The sequence below is a fragment of the Pollachius pollachius genome (genome assembly GCF_949987615.1).
Source record: "Pollachius pollachius genome assembly, chromosome: 15".
Taxonomy (NCBI): domain Eukaryota; kingdom Metazoa; phylum Chordata; class Actinopteri; order Gadiformes; family Gadidae; genus Pollachius; species Pollachius pollachius.
Window position 1 is genome coordinate 1211543 of NC_136948.1, and position 22500 is coordinate 1234042.

Genomic DNA, 22500 nt, shown 5'->3' on the forward strand with positions numbered 1-22500 from the left:
TTCATTTGTAAGTGAAAGTAGCGGATGACCTGTGTCTATTAGTGTCAACAACTTTGTAAGCACTTCGAGACCATCTGCACACATCATGAGCCTATTATTTGGTTTTATACACTCATTCACATTCACTCATGAGTCACGACCCACACCGATGCACCTAAGAGAGCAGGGTCATGGCCATGGCCTCGACGGGTCTGTTTCCGACCAGTCTGCCTGCAGGGCTGCAGCCGCACACCCATTTCTGCGGCTCTTAAAGTTTCCTCTCAGCTGCCAGAAAGGAGAGTCCGGCTAAACGTGACACCGGACCGGGGAAAGTACTGCGTGCTCCCAGCTCAGCTCAACCAACGCGTCCAAGGCTGCACTGTCTGTGGACTTGCATAACATTGGTAGGATGGATGTTGAGAAAAAAGGAACAGGTTTTAAAGTGCTGCAACATTGCGTTTGTGTTCCTGGAAGCAGACACGGATCCCTGTCTGCTTGTGGTCCAGACACCGCTTCTCTTAACGCTGCTCGAGTAAAGGGGTGATAGAGGGTTGATAAAGGCTTGATCAAGGCTTGATAGAGGGTTGATAAAGGCTTGATAAAGGCTTGATAGAGGCTTGATAGAGGCTTGATAGAGGCTTGATAGAGGCTTGATAAAGGCTTGATAGAGGCTTGATAGAGGCTTGATAAAGGCTTGATAGAGGCTTGATAAAGGCTTGATAGAGGCTTGATAAAGGGTTCTCAGCCAGCAGGGCATCGCCTCTCCACACCAGTAACAACACAACGAACCATCAACTCAACCCATCTGGGTTCAGAACAGAACCAATCGGTGTAATAAAGTGATTAAAGTGCATCACTCACCGCTTAACGAGCCGAACCATTGCACGTCGCCGACCCTTCACGCCATTCGCCGGTACAATCCACCTTAACCCGGTACAATCCACTTCCCTGCTCACTTTAACGTTCACGTTAGCTAAAGAACACAGAACCCCCCCCCCCCTCAAACTTTTTTCCTTCTGTTTCCTCCACCAGGCGTCACTTCCCAGTAGTCCTTCCCAGTAGTCCCAGTAGTCCAGTGGAAGCATTCGACGCTGTCAACGCGTGCTATGTAGACGGGGTGACTTTGCATGTGTTTTAATGAAGGCCAATGGTTCGGGTTCTAGTTAACACGACATTTGATTCGGTTCAATGTCTGCATCTTTAATGGAATGACTCCTGATGCGCGCGCCTCACGTAGACGCTGGTTTAGGGCCGCGTCCCATTTCTGGTGCACCGACGCTTCCTCCGCAGCAGTCCAGCACCCAGACTGAAGGGGGCACTCTAGAGTCCAACAGTCCAGCGGAGCAGGAGTTTCACCAGAAAGGGTTCAATGAGCTTCTTAAGATCAGATTTATGACATTACAGTTCATTACAGTTTATGTTATTCTCGGTTCGACATGCACGTGCAAAGAATACTTTTCAACTCCCGTCCCGGTATGTAGTCCCGCGATATCATCGCCGCCGTTTTCTCTCTACTGACATTTGATAACACAAGTAATGCTCGCATGCACATCATGTAACTCATGCAGTATAATAAGATAATGCAATGCTTATTTATATATCATCAAGGTAACAATGGAGCTCCTGCTCCCGAGAACTTCCGACTGGAGGACACGAGTCTGCAGCCTGACCTGAGCGAAGGAGAGGTCCTCGTCCGGACGCTCTACCTGTCGGTCGACCCCTACATGGTACAGGGATCAGACATTTAGTGTGCGTGTTTATCCCTCAGCTCATCTAAAACTGTCCATCCGGGTGTCCACTCCCGGGTGGGATGTCAACAGAGGGTCGATGGTGATGGCTTGTGATGTCCTAATCAACGTGCACCTCCACAACGAAGTCCCCCACATGTAAATCGCCTTCTATCGTGTTTCTTCTCCTCTTAGAGGTGTCGTATGAACGAGGACACCGGCGCCGGGTACCTAACCCCGTGGAGGCCGTCGGAGGTGGTGGACGGCGGGGGGGTCGGGCGGGTCGAGGCCAGCCGCTGGGACGGCCTGGCCCCGGGGGACGTGGTCACCTGCTTCAACTGGCCCTGGGCCACGCACGGCGTGCTCAAGGGGAGCGCCCTGCAGAAGGTAAGGTGGGGTAGTAATGATAATAATAGTAAATTGGATTGATATAGCGCCCTTCAAAACTCAAGGACGCTTTACAACGTGGGCTGGAACATAGAAAACAAACAAACTAAATCAAAAATGTCCCACGGAGCCGAACAGACAGACAAGAGGCGGGGTATCCCAGGCAGTAGGCGAGTTTGAAGAGGTCGGAATTGGGGAGTGTTTTGAAGGCGGCCAGGGATGAGGCATTTCGGATGTCGGGGGGGAGAGAGTTCCAGAGGGCGGGGGAATGCCACACTGAATAGTAGTGGCTCTAGGTTCGACTCTCAGCCGAGAGGTACTGGGTTTGATCCCACATGTCCCTGAGAGAGATGCCACGACCCCCACCGGCTCCGCAATGAGCTGTCCCTGAGTAGCGTGAGTCACTTTGGACAGAAGCATCTGGTGATTAACAGAATAGTAGTAAACAGTAGGAATGATTGGTTGTTGTTTTGGTTTAGCCCTACTCTTGAATCACACATGCGTACACACACTCACTAACAAAATCCCCCACTCTCTCTCTCTCTCTCGCTCCCTCACTCTCTCTCTCTCTCTCTCTCTCTCGCTCTCTCTCTCTCTCAGACACACACACATATAATAGTATTATTACTGTTGTATTTTATCATTGTACCTGTATAACAGTGTTTGTACGTCAGATGGACCCCCAGCTGGTGGACGGCCACCTGTCCCACCTGCTGGGTGTGGTGGGATTGACGGGCCTCACCGCCTTACTGGGAATCCGGGAGAAGGGTCATGTGACCCAGGGGGCCAACCAGACCCTGGTGGTCAGCGGGGCGGCCGGCGCCTGTGGATCCATCGCTGGACAGGTAAGCACTGGACAGGTGAACACTGAACAGGTAAACACAGGACAGGTAAACACTGGACACCTCCACAGGTAAACACTGGACAGGTGAACACTGGACACCTCCACACAGGTGAACACTGGACAGGTAAACACAGGACAGGTAAACACTGGACACCTTCACAGGTGAACACTGGACAGGTAAACACTGGACACCTCCACAGGTAAACACTGGACAGGTAAACACTGGACACCTCCACACAGGTGAACACTGGACAGGTAAACACAGGACAGGTAAACACTGGACACCTTCACAGGTGAACACTGGACAGGTAAACACTGCACACCTCCACAGGTAAACACTGGACACCTCCACACAGGTAAACACAGGACACCTCCACACAGGTAACCACAGGACAGGTAAACACTGGACACCTCCACAGGTAAACACTGGACAGGTAAACTAGAATATGTACAGTAAATACATATACATATACACACACATATACACTTATACATGTATGTACAGCATATATATATAAAACAATAGCAAAGGAGTGAAGGGGCCAGCGCGGTTGTCCATCAGGTGGGCCGTCTGGACGGCTGCTCCCGGGTGCTGGGGATCTGCGGCTCGCAGGAGAAGTGCGCCGCCCTGGTGGACGAGCTGGGCTTCACGGCCGCCATTAACTATCGCCATGACGACGTGGACGCCTGCCTGAAGGAGTGCTGCCCCGACGGCGTCGACGTCTACTTCGACAACGTGGGAGGAGCCATCAGTGACGCGGTCATATCGCAGGTATACACCCGGGGGGGTTCCCGGACTAATGACACAAGGCCACAGCTGGCTGTGAGTGGTTTGAATAGGAGTGTCACCTCAACTGCTAGATAGAATTCATGACATATATTATATTATGTTGATTTCTATATTATATATGTTGCAACATGGATCTGGTGTTTCTTCCAGGAGAAATGGGAAGTACATTTGCTGTGGTACATAGTAATAGTAATAGTAATCAAATAAATGACCGGTGGATACGCCTTCTACATTTTAGATTCTCTATATTTTCAAATGTATTTGTTTTTTTGTATTTTCCTCACAATAAAAAAAAGAAAAGTGTATTGTGTGTAAGTATTGTGTTCAGACCAAACACTGGCTCTGGATCCTGATCGGCCTCCCCTCCCCCCCCCCCCCATCCCCAGATGAACAGTGGGGGCCATGTGGTCCTGTGCGGCCAGATCTCCCAGTACAACAAGGACGTGCCGTACCCCCCCCCACTGGACCCCCGCACCCAGGAGACCCTCCTGTGCCAGGGCATCACACGCGAGCGCTTCACCGTGCTCAGCCACATGGACCAGATGGACGCCGCGCTGCTGCAGCTCAGCACGTGGGTCCGCACGGGCCAGCTCAAGGTGAGACCAACACGCACGTACACAATCACACGCGCACAATCACACACACACGTACGCAATCACACGCGCACAATCACACACACACGTACGCAATCACACACACACGCATCCGCATGCGTACTACCCTTTGTATCCGTCACCTGCTCGTACAGTGTGTGTGCAGTAGATTGATGGTCTGGCAGACTATGCAACATGTTTATTGAAAGATTCAACTTATAACATATAGACAAAGCATTACGTTAAACACATTTATGCAAACATACACTATTTTAATAAATGTGTATTCATAATGAAGGCTGATATGGTTTGTTGAAGCGTCCCGGTCGATTTAAGCCGTTTTATTCATCTTTCGTCTTTATTCTGGTTTAGGTTCGGGAGACGGTTGTGGACGGCTTAGAGAACATGGGAGGTATGTTGTGGTTCTTCCTTAGGTTTATTGAAGTTTTATTCAACCGGAGCTACATTGGTTTTTCTCTTTGTTTCGATTCAGTGGCATTCTGCTCCATGATGGAAGGCGGGAACATCGGCAAACAAATCATAAAGGTATCGGATTGAAGGAAATCGATGTAGCCAAAGCAACCAACCATTCTCATGAAAGGTCTTGATGAGAATGGATCCACCTCTCATGGCCTTGATATAGATTTGTACACATGTACCACTGATCCAAAAACGGGAGATTAACTTGAACCCTCTTCTTAAAATGAAGTCAGACAACTGTAATCATTGTTTTGAGTTCAGTTTCAGTTCTTTGTAAGAGAAATGAAGGGCAATAACTTGAGCTATAATATCTAAAGTCTATTGTAGTTTTATTGTTGCAGATGGGGCAAAGTCCAGTGTGCCTTTGTCACTTGTAGAGTTACAAGGATGGGAGTTGTTTCCTGTTCTGTGTAACCTAGTAATGTATTTAAAAATCTCATTGTGATACACACCTGTCAAGTCAATTGTCATTGTCCAAGAAGAACACATCTACACTGTTTCCCGTCATGAACAGTTTATTTCACAGCACTATAAATCATTTACAAAATAAAAACTTGATTTCAATTCATTTCATTTGTCACAATAAAAAGATGTGGCAGGTTTCATTTCATCTATTCATCCGTATACTTTATATACTATAATACTATTATTACCACAGGGGAAGTAGAGGAATAATTGAAACAGCAGTACATCAAATATGATGTGTACAACAGAGCAAAAATGATTATAACAGAGCTAAAACATCAGTCCCATTATCCTGCGATAATTAATCAAATGTGCAGCATGATTACAACCATTTTCTGAACGGTTCCCACAGTCGTTGAGATGATTTTGGGAGGCGGCGATGATACTGGCAAGTTCAACTTGTAATTTTTTTGTGCTCTTACGCAAAATAAATCTAATTACAATCCCATGCATTCAAAAAACAACAAATAACATCGGTAAAATATTGCAAAGCTGAGGAAAGAATACAAGTCATTCAACCACCGAATCTGCCCTGTATCGCCCCCTAGTGGACGTGTCACAAAGTTAGATCATACATATGATAATCAGGTAACAATAAATAATCGATGTGAGTAATACACACCATGAATTACATTTAATTAAATTCTCTCAAAATAATCCTTATAACTCGTTTGAGCTGCTAGGCTAGATATCCTGTGCCATGACAACAACCAGATGGGAGGTCTGATAGCAGGGTCTGAACTCGTACAGACCCTGCAACTGACTCCTTGCCTACTCTTGAGTGACCCACGGAGAGATTCAGTGCATTAACTACGTCCATCTCCTTAATAAAAGTATTGATGGGATATTTCACACAATGGTTCAATCAATTTCTTCATTGGGTATTACATTCTGTCCTTAACTTCACATTCAGTTCAACCACCCAGCTAGCGTTCACCCCCTTGCTGAATAAGGCCCATACGATTTGAATCTCCTTACACATTGTGTTGCAGGCAAGAGTAGTGTATCCGAAATCCTACTTGACATTCTTGGGGTGCAAACCATGGGCCGTGGCTTGGATTACCCATGATGCCTTAAGCCAGGCGGACCATCGTCTGAACCCAGGCTTTGAAATGCTTACGATAACCAATACGACCGGTGGCGGCCACCCCGAAGGAAAGGCAACCGTTTGGATAAAACTCTGTGAGGCCTTCAGGTTGAATTCTGCGACTACGCTCTAAGTCCAAAGAGAGGGTTTGCATCCTAACAGCCGGCCAGTACACCCCTATACCCCACAGGGTGTGGATGCAGCCCCCATATCACATTCAGGCTGTTGCATGCTTCTTTTCTTCGTTAAGAGTGTTTTAAACCACTCTGTGGCTCAGTCAATGACTCTTTAATTACTGCTAGACGGTAACTAATAGTCCTCTTTACTGACAGACAGAACAAACCAGCTACCGGTTAACCGGATGTCATTCACATCCTCAACTATAGGAACACTTTGGGGAATTGACCTCAGAAGGCAGACGGGGGAATCTAACACCGCGGGACTCGGCGTTCCGGCCCCCCGCCGACGAGGATCACACGAGTACGGGTTTAAAGACGATAATGTGGAGGATAATCATTTAACGGGAGGACGATCAACGGCACACCGATACAATCGAGGCATAATCAACGGGATCGTACGACGGCAGCGCTGTGAAGTCACGGTATCGCTCCGTCGCGGTTTCGTTGAGCTACCAAGGTGTATAAAATACCAGCAAAGATTCCTGAAGTACAACTGGGTGCGTCGGTCTGTTCTTGAAAGAAAAAAAATACCTCATGCGCCCCAGAAATGTTAGCTTAGCGTTCTTCCCTTTTGTTTGTTATTGTTACGATAGCAGTGACAAACACACACACGCACACACACACACACACACACTGACACACGCACGCAGGTTAGTTTCTTTCACTGAGAGCGCTGTGGTGTTAATCTTGGGGGATGACTGTTAGTGGCAGTGGAGCTCTGTGCAGGAGGGACTAGACTAATCTAGGGGTCATTACAACGACGACTCCCCTGCTCTCAGCCAGCCAGAGCTTCAAAGAGCAGAGCTTCCTGGTACAAGGGCGCCTCAGTAGGTTGGATTTGGGCGGTAAACACGTGCGCTCGAGGGAAGGGAGTGGGGGGGGGGGGGGGGGGCGGCCGGTTGGATGGAGGAGGGAATCTTTGAGAAGAAACAACAATTTCTTAATCATTACTTCGTTGGCAGTGGTTAATGCGCGTTCCCAGGGCAATGCATCCCCATAAATTGCTAGGGCTCGTTAGGTAAACGTTGGTTGACGCGATGCAAAAAGAAAAAGCGTTAAATGATGCCCGGAGTCTTTGAGTCGGTGGTGGTGAAGTGCGACGGGGTCGTGTTCATTCTCTTTCGCTTTTGAAAAGACATTGGCTGAGATGGTGGAGCAGGGATGTGCTCAGAGCTGCGATACGGTGACATGCATATCAAAACAAGACCAGCAAAGAGTTCAGGGGATGAAAAGTGGAAGGAGGGAGGGGGGAGGGGAGAGAGGAGGGAGGGAGGGGAGAGAAGGGAGACGTAGGCCGGCGTGTGCGGTGGTAATGAAGTGATGGCGAGTGACAGCATGCCTGTCAGGCTTAGAGGGGAGGAGGAGGAGGAGGAGGAGGAGGACCAGACAGGACGTAGCGGCGCGCTGCTGTCAGGAGCGCGCGGGGGCGACCTTGTCGTGGTGGGCGTCCCGGAGGCGGGGGGCGGGGCCGGTCCAGGCGCGGTAGACCAGCAGCAGCCCCAGCGCCAGCGCCCAGGAGCGGACTGGCGACAGCAGCAGGGCCACGGCGCCGTAGGTCTCCAGCAGGAAGCAGCAGGAGTACGCCTGCCAGGCCAGCAGCAGCAGCATGCCCAGGTCGACGGCCAGCGCCACGGCGGCGGAGCACCAGCCCGGGCGGCGCCACGGCAGCAGGTGGGAGCGGAAGGTGTTGCCGCGGTGACGCTGGTGCAGGCTCCAGCACACGTAGCAGGTGAGGGGCGTGTTGTAGAACGCCATCTGGTGGAGGGCCATCGTTGAGAGGAAGCTTTAGGAATTATCTTTGCGCATATTCCGGTCGGCCCGACGGCGTCGGTCGTTACTCCACGTGTTCCGAACAATAACGTGGGACCCCTCAACTCAAACCCGATACGATGTGACGACACACGGCGCGATATGGGCATCTGGTTATCTCCATAGCGATAACCAGATGCCCTCAGGCGGCCTTGAGGCATTCTCGAGCGAGATGCCCGACCGCGAGATATATATATATATATATATATATATATATATATATATATATATATATATATATATATATATATATATATATATATATATATATATATATATATATATTTATTCACTGCGAGGCACTTTGGATAAAATAATGAATAATTAAATAAGGAGAGGCCCTGGGTCTCCTACCTGCACCACTCCGACCACGTAGGTCAGGCTGCCCTCCAGGAAGTGGCCGTCGATCACCAGGCCGAAGGCGAAGCAGGCGCCGCTGTGACCATCGATCAGCTCCCCCACGAACCACGGCCCTGGGGACAGCGGGCAGACGGACGGACGGGCAGACGGACGGTCAGACAGCGGGCAGACAGAGGGTCGGACACGACAACAGACAGACTGACAGGTCAAGCCTGTGGCAGTGGGGCCTGTGGGGTGGCGGAGGGGCCTGTGGCGGAGGGGCCTGTGGTGGAGGGGCCTGTGGCGGAGGGGCCTGTGGTGGAGGGGCCTGTGGCGGAGGGGCCTGTGGTGGAAGGGCCTGTGGCGGAGGGGCCTGTGGTGGAGGGGCCTGTGGCGGAGGGGCCTGTGGCAGAGGGGCCTGTGGCGGAGGGGCCTGTGGCGGAGGGGCCTGTGGGGTGGCAGAGGGGCCTGTGGAGTGGCAGAAGGGCCTGTGGTGGAGGGGCCTGTGGTGGAGGGGCCTGTGGCGGAGGGGCCTGTGGTGTGGCAGAGGGGCATGTGGCAGAGGGGCCTGTGGCAGAGAGGCCTGTGGTGTGGCAGAGGGGCCTGTGGTGTGGCAGAGGGGCCTGTGGTGTGGCAGAGGGGCCTGTGGTGTGGCAGAGAGGCCTGTGGTGTGGCAGAGAGGCCTGTGGGATGGCAGTGCCGTTTTTTTCTGCTTTTTTCAACGTTTTGCGTCACAGTCGGCCCCTAACTGCCCCAGTCTATTTTTTTTTAACTGGGCACTCCGTTTCGCCGTTTATGGCGACGTCTTGCTCAACGCCGGACCGTATCAGCATTAGTCACTGATCGTAAACAGTCTCCAGGTTGAACAGAAACAAGTTTCCTTTGCCTTGGGGCCAGAAGGCTCAGAGTGCTCCCACGCACTGCGCTGTTCAAACCGACAACAACAAGTGACATCCTCCGTCATCACACCAGGGTGCTTTCGAACTCCTAAAGACCTGACTGACGCCACACGTGGCCTGTGTGGGGGTCGGTGAGACGGGCACAGAGCCAAGTGACTCACCGAAGGCGGTGCACAGGTTGAAGACCAGCAGGGAGTAAAAGAAGAGGTCTGTTTTACTGAGCAGGTGGAGGGACATCTTCACCGGAGCCAACAGACCCCCGGACGCTGCAGACAGGACACAGAATTAGAATAGATATATCATTATGGCTATCAATCGTTTAAATCTATATATAGAGGCAAAACAACACACACGGCCCCTTAGTGAAGACACAGTAGACATCATGGTGCTGTAGACAAGAGTGAGGATATTTTCTGGTTCATTCACATGTATTTATTCTACCAAAAGTTGTTTCACAACCACGAGTGAATGACGTTGAAATGAGGGTTACAAAGGGAGTCCATAAACCCATGCTAAAGACGATTATAACTCAAACAGTGCTAATATGGCTAAAAACAGTATAGTGAATGCTAATACTGCTAATGATGCTAATGCTAACGACGACGGGATCTGATGGCATTCGTTTCAGACACGGCCGCGTTTGTCCCGACGTGTAACGAACACTCCTACGTCGGACTCTCCCTCCGCCCCCCCGCCCTCACCTCTGCCCGGGGGAACGCGCAGGAAGCGGAACAGCAGCAGCGTGCCCACGTTGAGCAGCACGGCGGCCAGGAAGGCGGCGCGGCCCAGGAGGTAGTGGTCAGTGAGCAGGATGAAGGACTGGGCCAGGCCGAAGCCCGGGGCCAGGCCGCGCTCCAGGGTGAAGAGCTGCTCCACCACCGCCCATCGGCCCGCCGAGTCCTGGGGGGAGGGAGGGAGGGAGGAGGGAGGAGAGGGGGAGGGAGGGAGGGACGGACGGACGGACAGGCAGGCAGACAGGCAGACACAGACAAACACGCACACAGACAGACAGACAGATACGCGCACAGACACAGACACAGACACACACAGTAGGTCTTAAATTGAAAACAAAGAGTTTCAAGCAATTTTGATTCCATGCAATAATGAACTCGTGCTTTAAAAGTTTAAAACACCTTTCCTAGACGTCATACAATAACCCAGCCCTAGTGCCGTTTTTCTGATAAAAAAGTTCCAGAAAAACAGCAAGAGAAATTAAAAGAAAGATGAATAAATAACAGACAACAAGAAAAAGCCCTATCCTCCCAGCCAGGGCTGAATGTCCTCCATCTTTGCGTCGGTCAATTCAATTGTATTTGTAAAGCCATTAGTCGCCATTACAGTCTCAAAGGGCTTAACAGGCTAAAAATGTATGACACCCCCGACCCAAGCGCCCCCCAGTGCAAGAGAAAACCCCCTTAATCAGCACGGAAGACATCTTGAGAGCGGGGGATCCCTCCTTCCAGGGGTGCTACAACGGGGCCATAATGGGCGTACACGCATACAGGAAAACAATGAGCAGGCTGACGCCGCTCAGCCACCGCTAGCCCAGCGGCCGGAGACCCACCTCCACCCGGACCCTGATGGTGTGAAGCCCCCCGTCGTAGCGCGCGGGCTCCCAGGGCAGCACGTAGAGCGGGCCCCCCGCCGACCGGCACGACCCCAGGGCCTCCCCGTCCACGCTGACCTCCACGGCGGTGATGGCGGCGTCCGAGAACGCCAGGACTCTGCAGGGCGGTGGGGGGGTACACAGCGTTAGTCTGATGGTGGCGGGGGGGGGGAGTCTTAGTGGACAGCTGAAGGGGGCTGGGGCTGTGGTCTTGGCCTTGCTTGGATACAACAGAGAAGACGCTTCGGATGAGACGGAATAGTAGGTAAGCAATACTTTATTTATAGAGCGCCTTTCATACAGCAATAGCAATTTCATACCGTGAAGTGCTTTAAGGTCTCCTAAAGAGATGATTCATGCCCTGTAGCTCAGCTTGAGGTCAACACAACTCACTCAACACAACCTACATGTATGCAGCCTTGGGCTCACAACACAACAACTTCCACCTGACTGTAAAGGTCCGACCGATGGAGGTTTGTTGTTCTGCTGTGTGGCGGACCCTGGGGGAATGGGGGTGTGCTAGGGGGGGTTGAAGGGAGACACACACAGAGGGGCCACCTGATGTGCGTGGAGCTCCGGATCCGGCCCACGGGCTCCCGGGGGTGGAGGTACTGCGCCTCCTTGGGGTTGGTGATGAGTACTGCAGGCCAGCGCTGGAAGGTGAGGTCAGAAAAGCTGAGCAGGTCGTGGTCGAAGGCCAGCACTCGGTATCTGCAGGGGGGAACACACACACACACAATACTAAATAATAATACATATAAAAACATACATAACCTTTTCTTTTTTTTACTCAAATGTTATAAAAAAATAAAAAATTCATATAATTTTTTTTTCTACAAGTCAATTGAAATTGTTAGAAAATAGATAAATAAATCTATATTTTTTTATTGAAGTCAAATGAAATAATAAAAAAGTGTGCGATGTGTGTCACCTGCGGTTGTCCATCCAGTCGCCCAGCTCCAGCTCCAGCGTGCCCTTGGGGTGTCGGCTGTGCAGCACCGGCATCAGACCCCCCAGGGTGTGCAGGTGACCACACAGGTACGCAACCGCAGAGCTACACACACACACACACACACACACACACACACACACACACACACACACACACACACACACACAATAGGAATACATTATACATTGTATTTACAGAGACGTCTTTTAAGGTACTCAAGCTTTGTGTGTGTGTGTGTGTGTGTGTGTGTGTGTGTGTGTGTGTGTGTGTGTGTGTGTGTGTGTGTGTGTGTGTGTGTGTGTGTGTGTGTGTGTGTGTGTGTGTGTGTGTGTGTGTGTGTGATGATCACACCTGATCCACTATTTATGATGTGTGAAGCACCACCAACCCGCAGTCACTTCCCACTAAGTTTGTTATTTAAGGAATGAAGATAATTCCACATAAATCTGGAAATGGGGAACAATGTTTTGGAATTGGGCCTGACTGAAGTCACATGACCGCAGCGCCTGCGTAACCACAGCAACCACTAATCAGCCCGACGAGTTACCGAGATAAAACACAGGGGAAGCAAAGCAGTCTAGTGCCGCATCAGACACACTCCATATTCATAGACCCACACACACACACACACACACACACACACACACACACACACACACACACACCTCATGAGGTCTCGGAGGCCGGGGGCGGGGGAGATGACGGTGGAGGTGGTGTAGTGGCCAAACCACACCGACTGGTTGCTGCTTCGGCTCTCCGTCCGGAACGCCGTCAGTAGGTCCATCTGGGTCTGAACCCGGAGGGAGGGAGGGGGGGGGGGGGGGGGGGGGGGGGGGGGGGGGGGGTCATTAATAACCGGGGGGGGGTGTGTGGCAGTAACCGATAGCGACGGCTATTAAAAGGTTTGAGGGGCTGTAATGCATCGTTTCCTCTTTGCGGTTGTTATTGTTGATGTTGTTCTGAATACTACATTAAGCAACGGTCTTGTTTGTCTGCGGTTGTGTCTCCCAGTGGGTGTGGGTTGCAGTCTGGACACCGTAGTGCTGGTAGTATCGTAGAGCTCCTACTGTTGCATGAAACTCTCTCGGCCGGTGTGTAGACCGCACCCTAACAGCCCGTCTAATTGGCAATCTGTTGTTATTTATTTATTTAGGATACTTGATCCTTGAGATCGGACTAACGATGTGGCAGGAAGGATGTTGTTTTACTGACTCCGTCGTTATCGTATAGGCTAATGAGGCAAACAAACCCCCTCTTTGACCTAACGAGGGGGTCGACAGGGAGTGGGTCCCGCGTCCCGTTTCCAAGGTAACAAAAGGTGGACCCATCACCTGGTCCAGAATGCCGAAGAAGTTGTAGGGTCTTTTGGGTCCAGGCGTGAGCGTGGCATCAGCACAGACGAACGAGTAGTTCCCAAACGGAGTCTGGTGGACATAATGGAACGAGCCCACCTTCTGATTGGCCGAATACTTCCTGGTGGAGGTAGAGAAAAAAGGCTGGGTGTCAAATTAGTCTCAAAGGACTTCAGAGGCCCTCGGCCCTTCAGAGATCCTGACCCTAACCCTAACCCTCGTTACAGGAGAACCTGAGCACTCAGAACAGCAAGGACATCATGTTAAGGTTCAGGATGCTGCTGTACAGAAACTGGTTGAGTCACTTTGCTGTAATGTTAATAAGCATGATGGCATGGCATCAATTCTAACCCTAACCCTGCACCAGAATCGGGTCAAAGCAGTCACCACCACCCACTCACTAATCACAATCTACTGTTATACAGTTCACATCTTTCAAAATGGTCGAAGAGTCCGGGGATAAGAAGCATGTCTAGTCTGTACGGTCGGAACAAATGAGAAGTGAGTATCGAGCGAAATCCAACCGAAAACGACCACAGCATGCAGAACATTACAGAGCCAGGACACAAATCGTCATTGAGAGTCTCAATTCCCGACAGCCAAAAATAAAACATAATCTGCGTCAAAACGCAGGAGAGGTAAGATTGTGCTTATATTTCCATCTTGTCGGGTGACTTGGATAAATGTAACTTAAGTCTGTTTCTTGATGACGTGACAGACACGCAAGCCCCCTGCCTCACTGCTTACATTGACAAAAAAATGTGCTCCTTGTCACTTAGAAACATCTAGAATTGGACTTGAAAAACAGCCGTGTTCTTCTTTTACACGACACACATCGTAAGTTCATGAACCACTACTAACCTGTAGTAGTTGTTGACACTGTCCAGTGAGATGATGTTAAACGCATCTGTGGAAGAAAAAAATGACATCTGTGATGTCAACCGGCCTGTACACTGTAGTGTGCGTTTGTGTAGGCTTGTGTACACTGTAGTATGCGTTTGTGTAGGCTTGTGTACACTGTAGTGTGAGTTTGTGTAGGCTTGTGTACACTGTAGTCTGTGTGTGTGTGTGTGTGTGTGTGTGTGTGTGTGTACACTGTAGTGTGTATTTGTGTAGGCTTCTGAGATGTGAAGCTGGACTTCCTACTCAAACATAGACAAACAAGGCCAGGTGGAAAACACAAGCAGGCGATCCTCTGAATTTGTTTACTGATTAAATTGCAGGATATCATTTCCTGGTGTGGTTTTCCCATTTTGGTCATAATTGATAAAGTAACAGCAGTTCAAATATGCAACAGCTGTGATCGAGATCAAGTCAATATCTGTTGGGAGTAAAAAATGGCAGATCGGATATCATGTTGATTTATTTTTTTGCTCTGCACAAATGACTTGTGGTTTGTCCTGTCTAACATCTAATCGCTTACAATCCAATCAGAGGACTGGGCCATTGGGGCCGCTTCCTGCCAGGGCTGGGAGAGAGATCACTCCGTATTACGGTTCATTATCCTGCTTCAGATACACTGAACTCAGAAGGACAAATACTACTCCATTCTGCATATTGTCATGCAATCGTTTTGGGATCAAAATGTAGGCTGTATGATGACGTTTGATATCGGTGAAATAGGTTTGTTTGAAAAACAAGAATTGTGCCTCCGTTTCTTTAAAGGATCATTCAGTTCAATGTCGATGAAGCTCAATTGGGATATTAAATATTAAATGTTCAGCATATACACATGCGTCCTACTTTTTTCCTGTTCTATTAACGAGCCTCTATTTAACCACAGAGCGAGGCGGTCATTATGAGCCAATTACGAGCACATCAATCCATTTGTGATCGATCCACACATGGTATGATGGGACGGTTCGAACCTGCAACCAAAACAGGTGCACCAAAACCCCCGTAGATCAATGTGCTGATTGACGCACTCGGCCCCTCCCCCAGGGGGTAACAGCGAGGGTTGTCGCCCCCCAGGGGGTAACAGCGAGGGTAGTCACCGTGGTTTCCGCGGATGTCGATCCAGCGGGTGCGCTCCAGGACGCGGGAGCGCTTCAGGACGTTGTGGTAGGCCTGCCACTCCACCTCGTGCTGCAGAGAACCCACCTTGCTCTCCGTCTTGGCGTCCGTCAGGTCTCCTGGCGACGCCAACGGAGGAACACAATGAACACGACGGGGCAGTCGGGGGCATTGGGGTATACACTCAAAACCGGAGCCATGACAGAGATCTGACACCTACGTTTACGTTTACGTTTTAGGGCTTTTATCCAAAGCGACGTACGACCATTCATTCACACACCGACGGCGGTGTCAGCCACGCAGGGCGACGGCCAGCTGGTCAGGAGCAGTCGGGGGGGGCGTCTCGCTCAGGGACACCTCGACCCTCGGCTAGGAGGAGCCGGGGATCGAACTAGCAACCTTCCGGCTACCAGTCAACCCGCTCTACCTCCTGAGCCACTGCCGCCCCACCTCGACACTAGGATCACCAGGATACCACCGATAGCAGGATACTAGAGAGATATGCATCATATGCTGCAATACATTCACCCACGTTCGACAATCCAGGAGAACCGGTCGGCTGATTACCTGTTGCGAGCACAAGAGCTGGTTTGATCACTTCCACCGTGTCAGTGCAGAACTTCTCAAAATCGGGAATACGCTTTGGGTCATGAAAACGGCTTATGTGGATGTCGGACACCTTGAATTACACACACACAAAATAAATATATATATATATATATATATATATATATATATATATCACGTTATCAACCATTAGAAACCACTCTGTGTGCTTATCCAAGCAGTAAGATTAACACAATACATTTCCAAATCATCGCTCACAACACCTGGTGTGTTTATTTGTTTTTACAGTAAATCTGTCATAGGGAAGGTCTATAAAGAGAGTTCTGTATTGAGTTGAACACTACACATTAACCATGCCATTGGCGCAACAATTCAATTCAACAAGCAGTTATCCTAAGGCTACAATTTAAACAACAATGTGATTCCCCTGGGGATCAATAAACTACCAATCTATCTTTCTACCTATAAACACCTCACCTGTATAAACCAGAATATATTATTAAGCTCTCCGCCCGGGAACGGCGGACTGTTCCCCTGGGACTCCTCCTCATCGCTGGCGGAGGGTCCCTGGACGCTCCGCTTGGGGTGCCAGGAGGTGTCGTAGCTCTCCAGCACCCAGGAGGTGATCCACGCCAGAGCCAGACCCAGGAGGACCAGCGCACCGAACAGCCTCAGCATCCTCCTGTAGTGGGAGAGAGGAGGCTAGGGGGGGATATACTCATAAATCACACATCAACACTAACTAGGGGGTCTGGTTGTACTGGCTTAGCGAGCTACATGGCTAGGAACCGAGGCTCAGACCGTCGCTGTGGCCTCCATCGCGGCCGAGAGAGAGGCATCGAGGCGCAGTCTTCATCCGCCGGTCCCTTCACGTTAGCCCGCTAGCAGGGTTGCCAGATTGGGCCGGATCTCCCGTCCAATCTGGCAACCCCGGCTGAAGCGCGCTGCAGACAGTGTTGCCAGATCGGGCGGGATATCTGGCCCAATCTGGCAACGCTGTCCCCTAGCTCACCGACTCTGGTCTGTTGGACGGCGAGACGTCATCCGTGCTTGCGTCGTCCCAGAAGCCCTTGCGCGAAGCGTCATTCTGTAGGGGCCGCGTTCCAAACCGAAGTACCCTTCCTACCCTCACCTCCTAGATATGTCATGTATTATATACTCTGCGCTGCTGTATTTTAAGCTTCTGAATGAACATAAAACAACGTGAACATTTCAATAGGATGAAAAAAAAATCATAATACCCCTAAACGTGCGTGTTTCTCGAAAAGAAGCGCGTTCAATCACTTACATTGTGATTCATCGCGCGGACGCGCTTTAAACCTCCCCTCCCACCGTGCGGGTGCGCGTGCACCGGAGCTGTTGCGAGGGGGATCGAATCGGGGACGCGCGCGTAGCAAGAAGGTTGATCAGCGGAGCCGTCACGTCACGGATCTGCAGCACCGGAGAGAGAGAGAGAGAGAGAGAGAGAGAGAGAGAGAGAGAGAGAGAGAGAGAGAGAGAGAGACAGGGATGCTGAGGTGACAGCGAGGAGGAGGACACGGACGGTCGGACTAACGTACTGATATATATATAATATATATATAGATACATATATATGTATACATATATATTGTATAACTTCAGTTCAATCACCCCGCTGCAGCCCCAGAGAGCGACAGTGATTCGCGGACCGGCGCGGACATTGCATCCACCATCCTGGGATTCACCTCGACGCGGTGCCCCCCGCAGCCCCCTCACGGTGTGGACCTGATGTAGCCACACCCGGCGCCTCTCGGGGGGAAGGATCGGATCGAGTGCCCGAGGTAAGGAGTCCGCGACTGGAAGACCCTGTCCTTAGAATAACATGTTGGGATTCAAACGCCCCCACCCCCTCCTCTGCGCAGTGCATGGTTCTTAATCAGTGAACAGGGCGACATGTTGTGCTGACATATTTATTTTTCCTTGCTCGCTTTCCACATGCGTGGGGGGTGATTATTATTATCGTAGCGGGCTAACGTTCACGTCGGATGATCGCCGCGGCCTGTGGGCGCGCTGCGCTCGATCCGCTGCCGGAGCGACGCGTCTGTCAGGGGCAGCGGGCATTGATACCATAATGCTGACATGGTATAGCGGCCGAAATGGTACATTATTACTGCAGCTATTTACAGCAGCAGCCCGGTGTATTGTGCATTGTGTGTTTGAGTGTCTTCGAATCACCTTCAAAACTGCACCACGTCGAATGCACTTCATGTTGAACCCGTGGCTCGAATGCGAGCGCAGTGCACACATGCTTTTAACGTATTGACCGTAAATCAACATAATATTCACGACCGCACTCACGGCCCTCAACAAGCCGTCAGTATATTAAAGCCATAATAGTGGACTGGTGGACAAATCTCTGCGCTGGCACAGCCTCCAGGGTCTGGGGTCCCGGGACACGCGGGGGGGTCTGGCCCGAGTCAGGCCGCGTGCCAACTATGAGATTACATTACCGTTTGTCCGGGTGGGTTTTGGCCACAGCAGTTTTCATTTATGAAATTGCACTGTTGCTCTCCGGTCTATGGCGATGTCTGGGTGCGCGCAAAGGAAAGGAGTTTCAGAATAGGGGTTTGTGGTTTTTGCAAGTCGTGTGTGCGTTCGCGTGTCCCTTCAAAAGAGCCATGGAGGGAAAGCCTGTCCGTGTTTCTCAGTCCTTCGTGCCAAGCAGCCGCACTCTGTCACAAAACAAATCAGGGGCCAGGGTGGAGACGATGGAGCTGCAGTTTGTTAATGGATGTCACTGCGCCATCGTGGTAACCATGGCGACGACCCCATCAGGAAATATGATTCATGGCAAAATAGAAAGACGCTGCCATAGACTGAGGTCTTTTTTTTTTAAAACTTTTTTTTGTTGTTGTTGAAAGCTGATGACTGAAGTCCAGGTGTGCGTGTGCGTGTGCGTGTTTGTGTGCGTGTGCATGTCCAGGGCGCATGCATGTGTATTGTTATTGTTGTTGTAATGGACTCAGCCTGCTGACTTGCAACTTGGAAGCAGTTTTTTTCTTCTGTTTTGCTCTCTCCCCCTGATGTCCTTAGGGGCTGTGCGGGTGTGTGTGCATGTGTGCGTGGGTGTGTGTGTGTGTGTGTGTGTGTGTGTGTGTGTGTGTGTGTGTGTGTGTGTGTGTCCGCATGCCCATGTGTGTTTGTGTGTTTTGGAGGGAGGGTGGTGGTGGTGGTGGTCATGTGTGATCACATCCCATCTTCTAGAGACCGAAACATTCATTTGTTTTCACTTCCTAACTTCTCAACGTACCAAACTTTAGATTGTCGTACAATCCCCTTATCAGCCAGTTCAAGAAATGTTAGGGAAACTTTGATCCAGCTGTCAGAAAGGATTGTTGAGAGAGAGAGAGAGGGGGGGGGGCAGCGAAACGTTGACGTTTGGGAACAGCAGCATGTTCTACAAGGATGAGCCAAAAAAGCACTTTATTTATTCTTGAGGCAGTTAATGCCTTCAGTATTGAAGATCCTCCCAAAGGAATGTTGAAAAGCGTTGTTTGAGACATACACACGGTGCCAGATGTATCGGGTTTAGCCGACTGTTGTTGTTTGGTGTTACCAAACAGGGTTACCAAACAGCAAACAACAGCTTCTCTGAAGTAGTTAAGCCCCGCCTTCTGTTATCAAGAAACCTAGAATGTGCTTTTAGATAGCTTACATCTTAAACAAATGGAAATAGATGAGCTGACCCATGACTGCCCAGCCATCAATCCACCCTTCCCTCCATTCATCCAAATAACCATTATTACCCCCTCCATCCATATAAACATCTCTCCATGTGTGTAACCCCACCCCCGACCATCATAGGGATCAGTGGGTTCAGTCTGGCTCCGGTGGACACCACTGAGAGCTCCCCGGGTCGTGTTTCACCCTCATCTTCATTTCACTCCCGTCTGACCATCTTTGACCTTCCTCCTCTCCCCGCCAGCCCCGTCTCTCACCCAAGTGCATGATGGGATTGATTTGCTCCTCCTCGTGGGTGGGTGGATGGTGCCATGTGAGCTGGATCCTGTGTTTGGATCGTAGGGTGTCCCCGGGGTGAACGCTTTGTGTGTGCGTGTGTGTGTGCGTGGGTGCGTGTGTGCATGCATGTGTGTCTTCGTGTGTATGTCTGTGTGTGTGTTTGTGCGCGCGTGTGTAGGCCTGTGTGTTTGTGTGTGTGTGTGTGTGTGTGTGTGTGTGTGTGTGTGTGGGTGGGTGCGTGTGTGAGTGCATGTGCATGTCTGTGTGTGTGTTTGTGCGTGCAGCCAGACTGAAGGAGACCCCCTTAGAGATGAATGGAGATTGTTGCGTAATAAAGAATTCCAGATTCAGAACTCTTTCTCCAGAAGAAACTCCTTTTGAACCGTCCTTTTGTCCCATTTTAAACACATGGTAATGAACTAATATTAGCTCATGCCTCATTATTTGCGTAACTCCACAGAGATGGGTTAGAACAGTGTGTTTTCTTGCGACCTTGATACACACTCGGACCACTGGAAGAGGTCAAAGGTAGAGTTGATATTCTCTCCTCTCTGTTGCCTTAACGGGCTCCAAAGGTCAGGGTGTCCTTCACATCGGATCGTCATGAGCCCAGATGAGATGGGAAGCTAAGCTAACAGAGCTACGCTCCCCAAAACAGAGAGAGCCGAGGCTGTTTTAACAGTGCAGACGTCTGGTCTGTTAGTAAACAATAACGTTTTGTTGTGGGCGGGGCCTTCCTTCAGGAAGAAGGAAGTTCCCTGGCTGAGCAGACGACCACAGCCTTTATCCAAATATGTTCAGCGATTAAGCTTTAAATTGTAAATATGTTAGTTTTCCTTAGACCGGCTTCTATACTAGCTGTTATTACAATAGTAAAGGATATGATTATTTGAGTTTTTGCTGTAGATATAACATAGTATGAAAAGTACTGCCATTTCTTTCGGCTATATCTTAACGGAAAACATTTGCATGATAGGATTAAGTAACCTACATTTTATATCTGAAAGTGTTTGTTGAGCATTAACCTAACTGCATAATTGTTATATTTTCTATGAGATTGCCTCTTGTCATACCGTAACTCTCTGAGCTAATTCCCTAAGAGAGATACAAGATCAATCACCTGTTCCTCCTATAGTTCCCCAATTTCTGATTAGGTTGACATGACAAATGTCAGCCTCATACTTTATTCCTGGCATTCCACAACACAGCGAGCAGATATCTTTGGCGTAGTTGGCTGAGCCTTCTGTTTGTATTGGCCTCCAGTGGTTGCTTTGTTTTGCCTCCAGCGAACGCTGTGATGTAATCATGACACCGACTGAAAAAGGGTATTTACGGCATCTCACGTAACTGGCGAAAACAAGGAAGAAGAAACGTTAATCATTCCCAGAACCACCAGAAAAAAAGGCTGCCAGGCCGATGATGACTCAGCAGAAGAATCCCATTGGTCACTGTTACTCCAGACTCTGGAATCCCATTGGTCGCTGTAACTCCAGACTCTGAAATCCCAATGGTCCCTGTAAGCCCAGACTCGACAGTGTCTCTGAGAACCCTGGCTCCTGATCTTAGGGAGCGGCAGAGCAAGCGCGTCTGTCCAGACAGAGGCAGCTGCCATAGCCCCGGCAGCAGCTGGGACAGCTGAGGATCAGCTCAAAGGGCTCGGCCGAACATCAGTCTGTCTAAACCCCCCCCCTTATGGATCTGATGACACGCATACCTTCATATTCAGACACACGCGCATATGCTTCACAACGGAGCCATTGAGTTGGTTGGGAATGGCGAAGCAGATGCTTCTGTTCGGAAACACAGTATCGTTGTGAGGGATGGATTGTCATAACGCTGAGGTCGAGCGAGTGTTGACTCACCCAAACCCCGTTGAAAGTGTCCCCCCCACCCCCCCATGGGCTGTGCGTATTCACGTCATGCTGTAAGAAAGAGTCTCCTTTAACATTGAGTGATGTTTGGAATATTAATCGTGTGAGAAAACAAAGGCAAAGTTAACTATCAACCAGGCAACCTATTGCCTGGTTGATAGTTAACTTTGCCTTTGTTTTCTCATGATATGATTATTTCATTTTATTGTACGACTATGTTTCAATGTGAAGCACTTTGAGCCTGCCTCGTGTATGAAAAATGCTATATAACTGAAGTTGCCTTGCCTTGCCTTAATAATGGATCTTAATTAATTGTTTCATGATGTATAACATCCGTCAATCATGTGTTCCTCTCCTATAAATGTGAATGTTTATATTCTCCCCTGCTCTCATATGGCTGGCAGACGTGTTCTACACACACCTTCAGTCAGTACTCCACTGGTCAGTACTCCAGTGGTCAGTACTCCACTGGTCTGTACTCCAGTGGTCTGTCGGTGGTCAGTACTCCAGTGATCAGTACTCCACTGGTCTGTACTCCAGTGGTCAGTACTCCACTGGTCTGTACTCCAGTGGTCTGTCG

General features: G+C 50.0%; 3 protein-coding genes and 1 pseudogene across 5 annotated transcripts in view; 2 read left to right on the top strand and 2 right to left on the bottom strand.

Moving 5' to 3' along the window:
• mideasb (mitotic deacetylase associated SANT domain protein b) overlaps positions 1–1229 on the bottom strand; it is a 37629-nt gene extending 36400 nt beyond the window's left edge. Inside the window, 1 exon segment of the mRNA XM_079752518.1 lies at positions 841–1229. The gene's annotated coding sequence lies outside the window, so the exon portion shown is untranslated.
• Positions 1230–1296: 67 nt separating this feature from the next.
• Positions 1297–4952, top strand: ptgr2 (prostaglandin reductase 2). Its single transcript, XM_079752521.1, has 8 exons — positions 1297–1452; positions 1588–1706; positions 1902–2093; positions 2768–2938; positions 3500–3709; positions 4114–4323; positions 4693–4732; positions 4814–4952. The coding sequence occupies exons 1-8, from the start codon at positions 1416–1418 to the stop codon at positions 4876–4878; spliced, it is 1044 nt and encodes a 347-aa protein (XP_079608647.1). The 5' UTR covers positions 1297–1415; the 3' UTR covers positions 4879–4952.
• Positions 4953–7929: 2977 nt separating this feature from the next.
• Positions 7930–16930, bottom strand: tmem62 (transmembrane protein 62). Of its 2 annotated transcripts, none has more exons than XM_079752519.1 (14): positions 16870–16930; positions 16546–16770; positions 16069–16180; positions 15483–15620; positions 14350–14395; positions 13468–13609; positions 12802–12926; positions 12116–12238; positions 11743–11895; positions 11143–11302; positions 10280–10478; positions 9740–9844; positions 8695–8813; positions 7930–8286 (listed from the first exon to the last, which is right to left on the bottom strand). In XM_079752519.1, the coding sequence occupies exons 1-14, from the start codon at positions 16885–16887 to the stop codon at positions 7942–7944; spliced, it is 2010 nt and encodes a 669-aa protein (XP_079608645.1). In that variant the 5' UTR covers positions 16888–16930; the 3' UTR covers positions 7930–7941. The 2 variants fall into 2 exon arrangements, with proteins under 2 accessions (XP_079608645.1, XP_079608646.1); XM_079752520.1 differs by having other exon boundaries at positions 16546–16750; positions 16870–16924.
• Positions 16931–17517: 587 nt separating this feature from the next.
• LOC307086849 overlaps positions 17518–22500 on the top strand; it is a 14223-nt pseudogene continuing 9240 nt past the window's right edge. Inside the window, exons 1-2 of the transcript XR_013812821.1 lie at positions 17518–17623; positions 17711–17870. The product of XR_013812821.1 is annotated as an uncharacterized misc_RNA (transcript). The remainder of the gene's footprint in view (positions 17624–17710; positions 17871–22500) is intronic.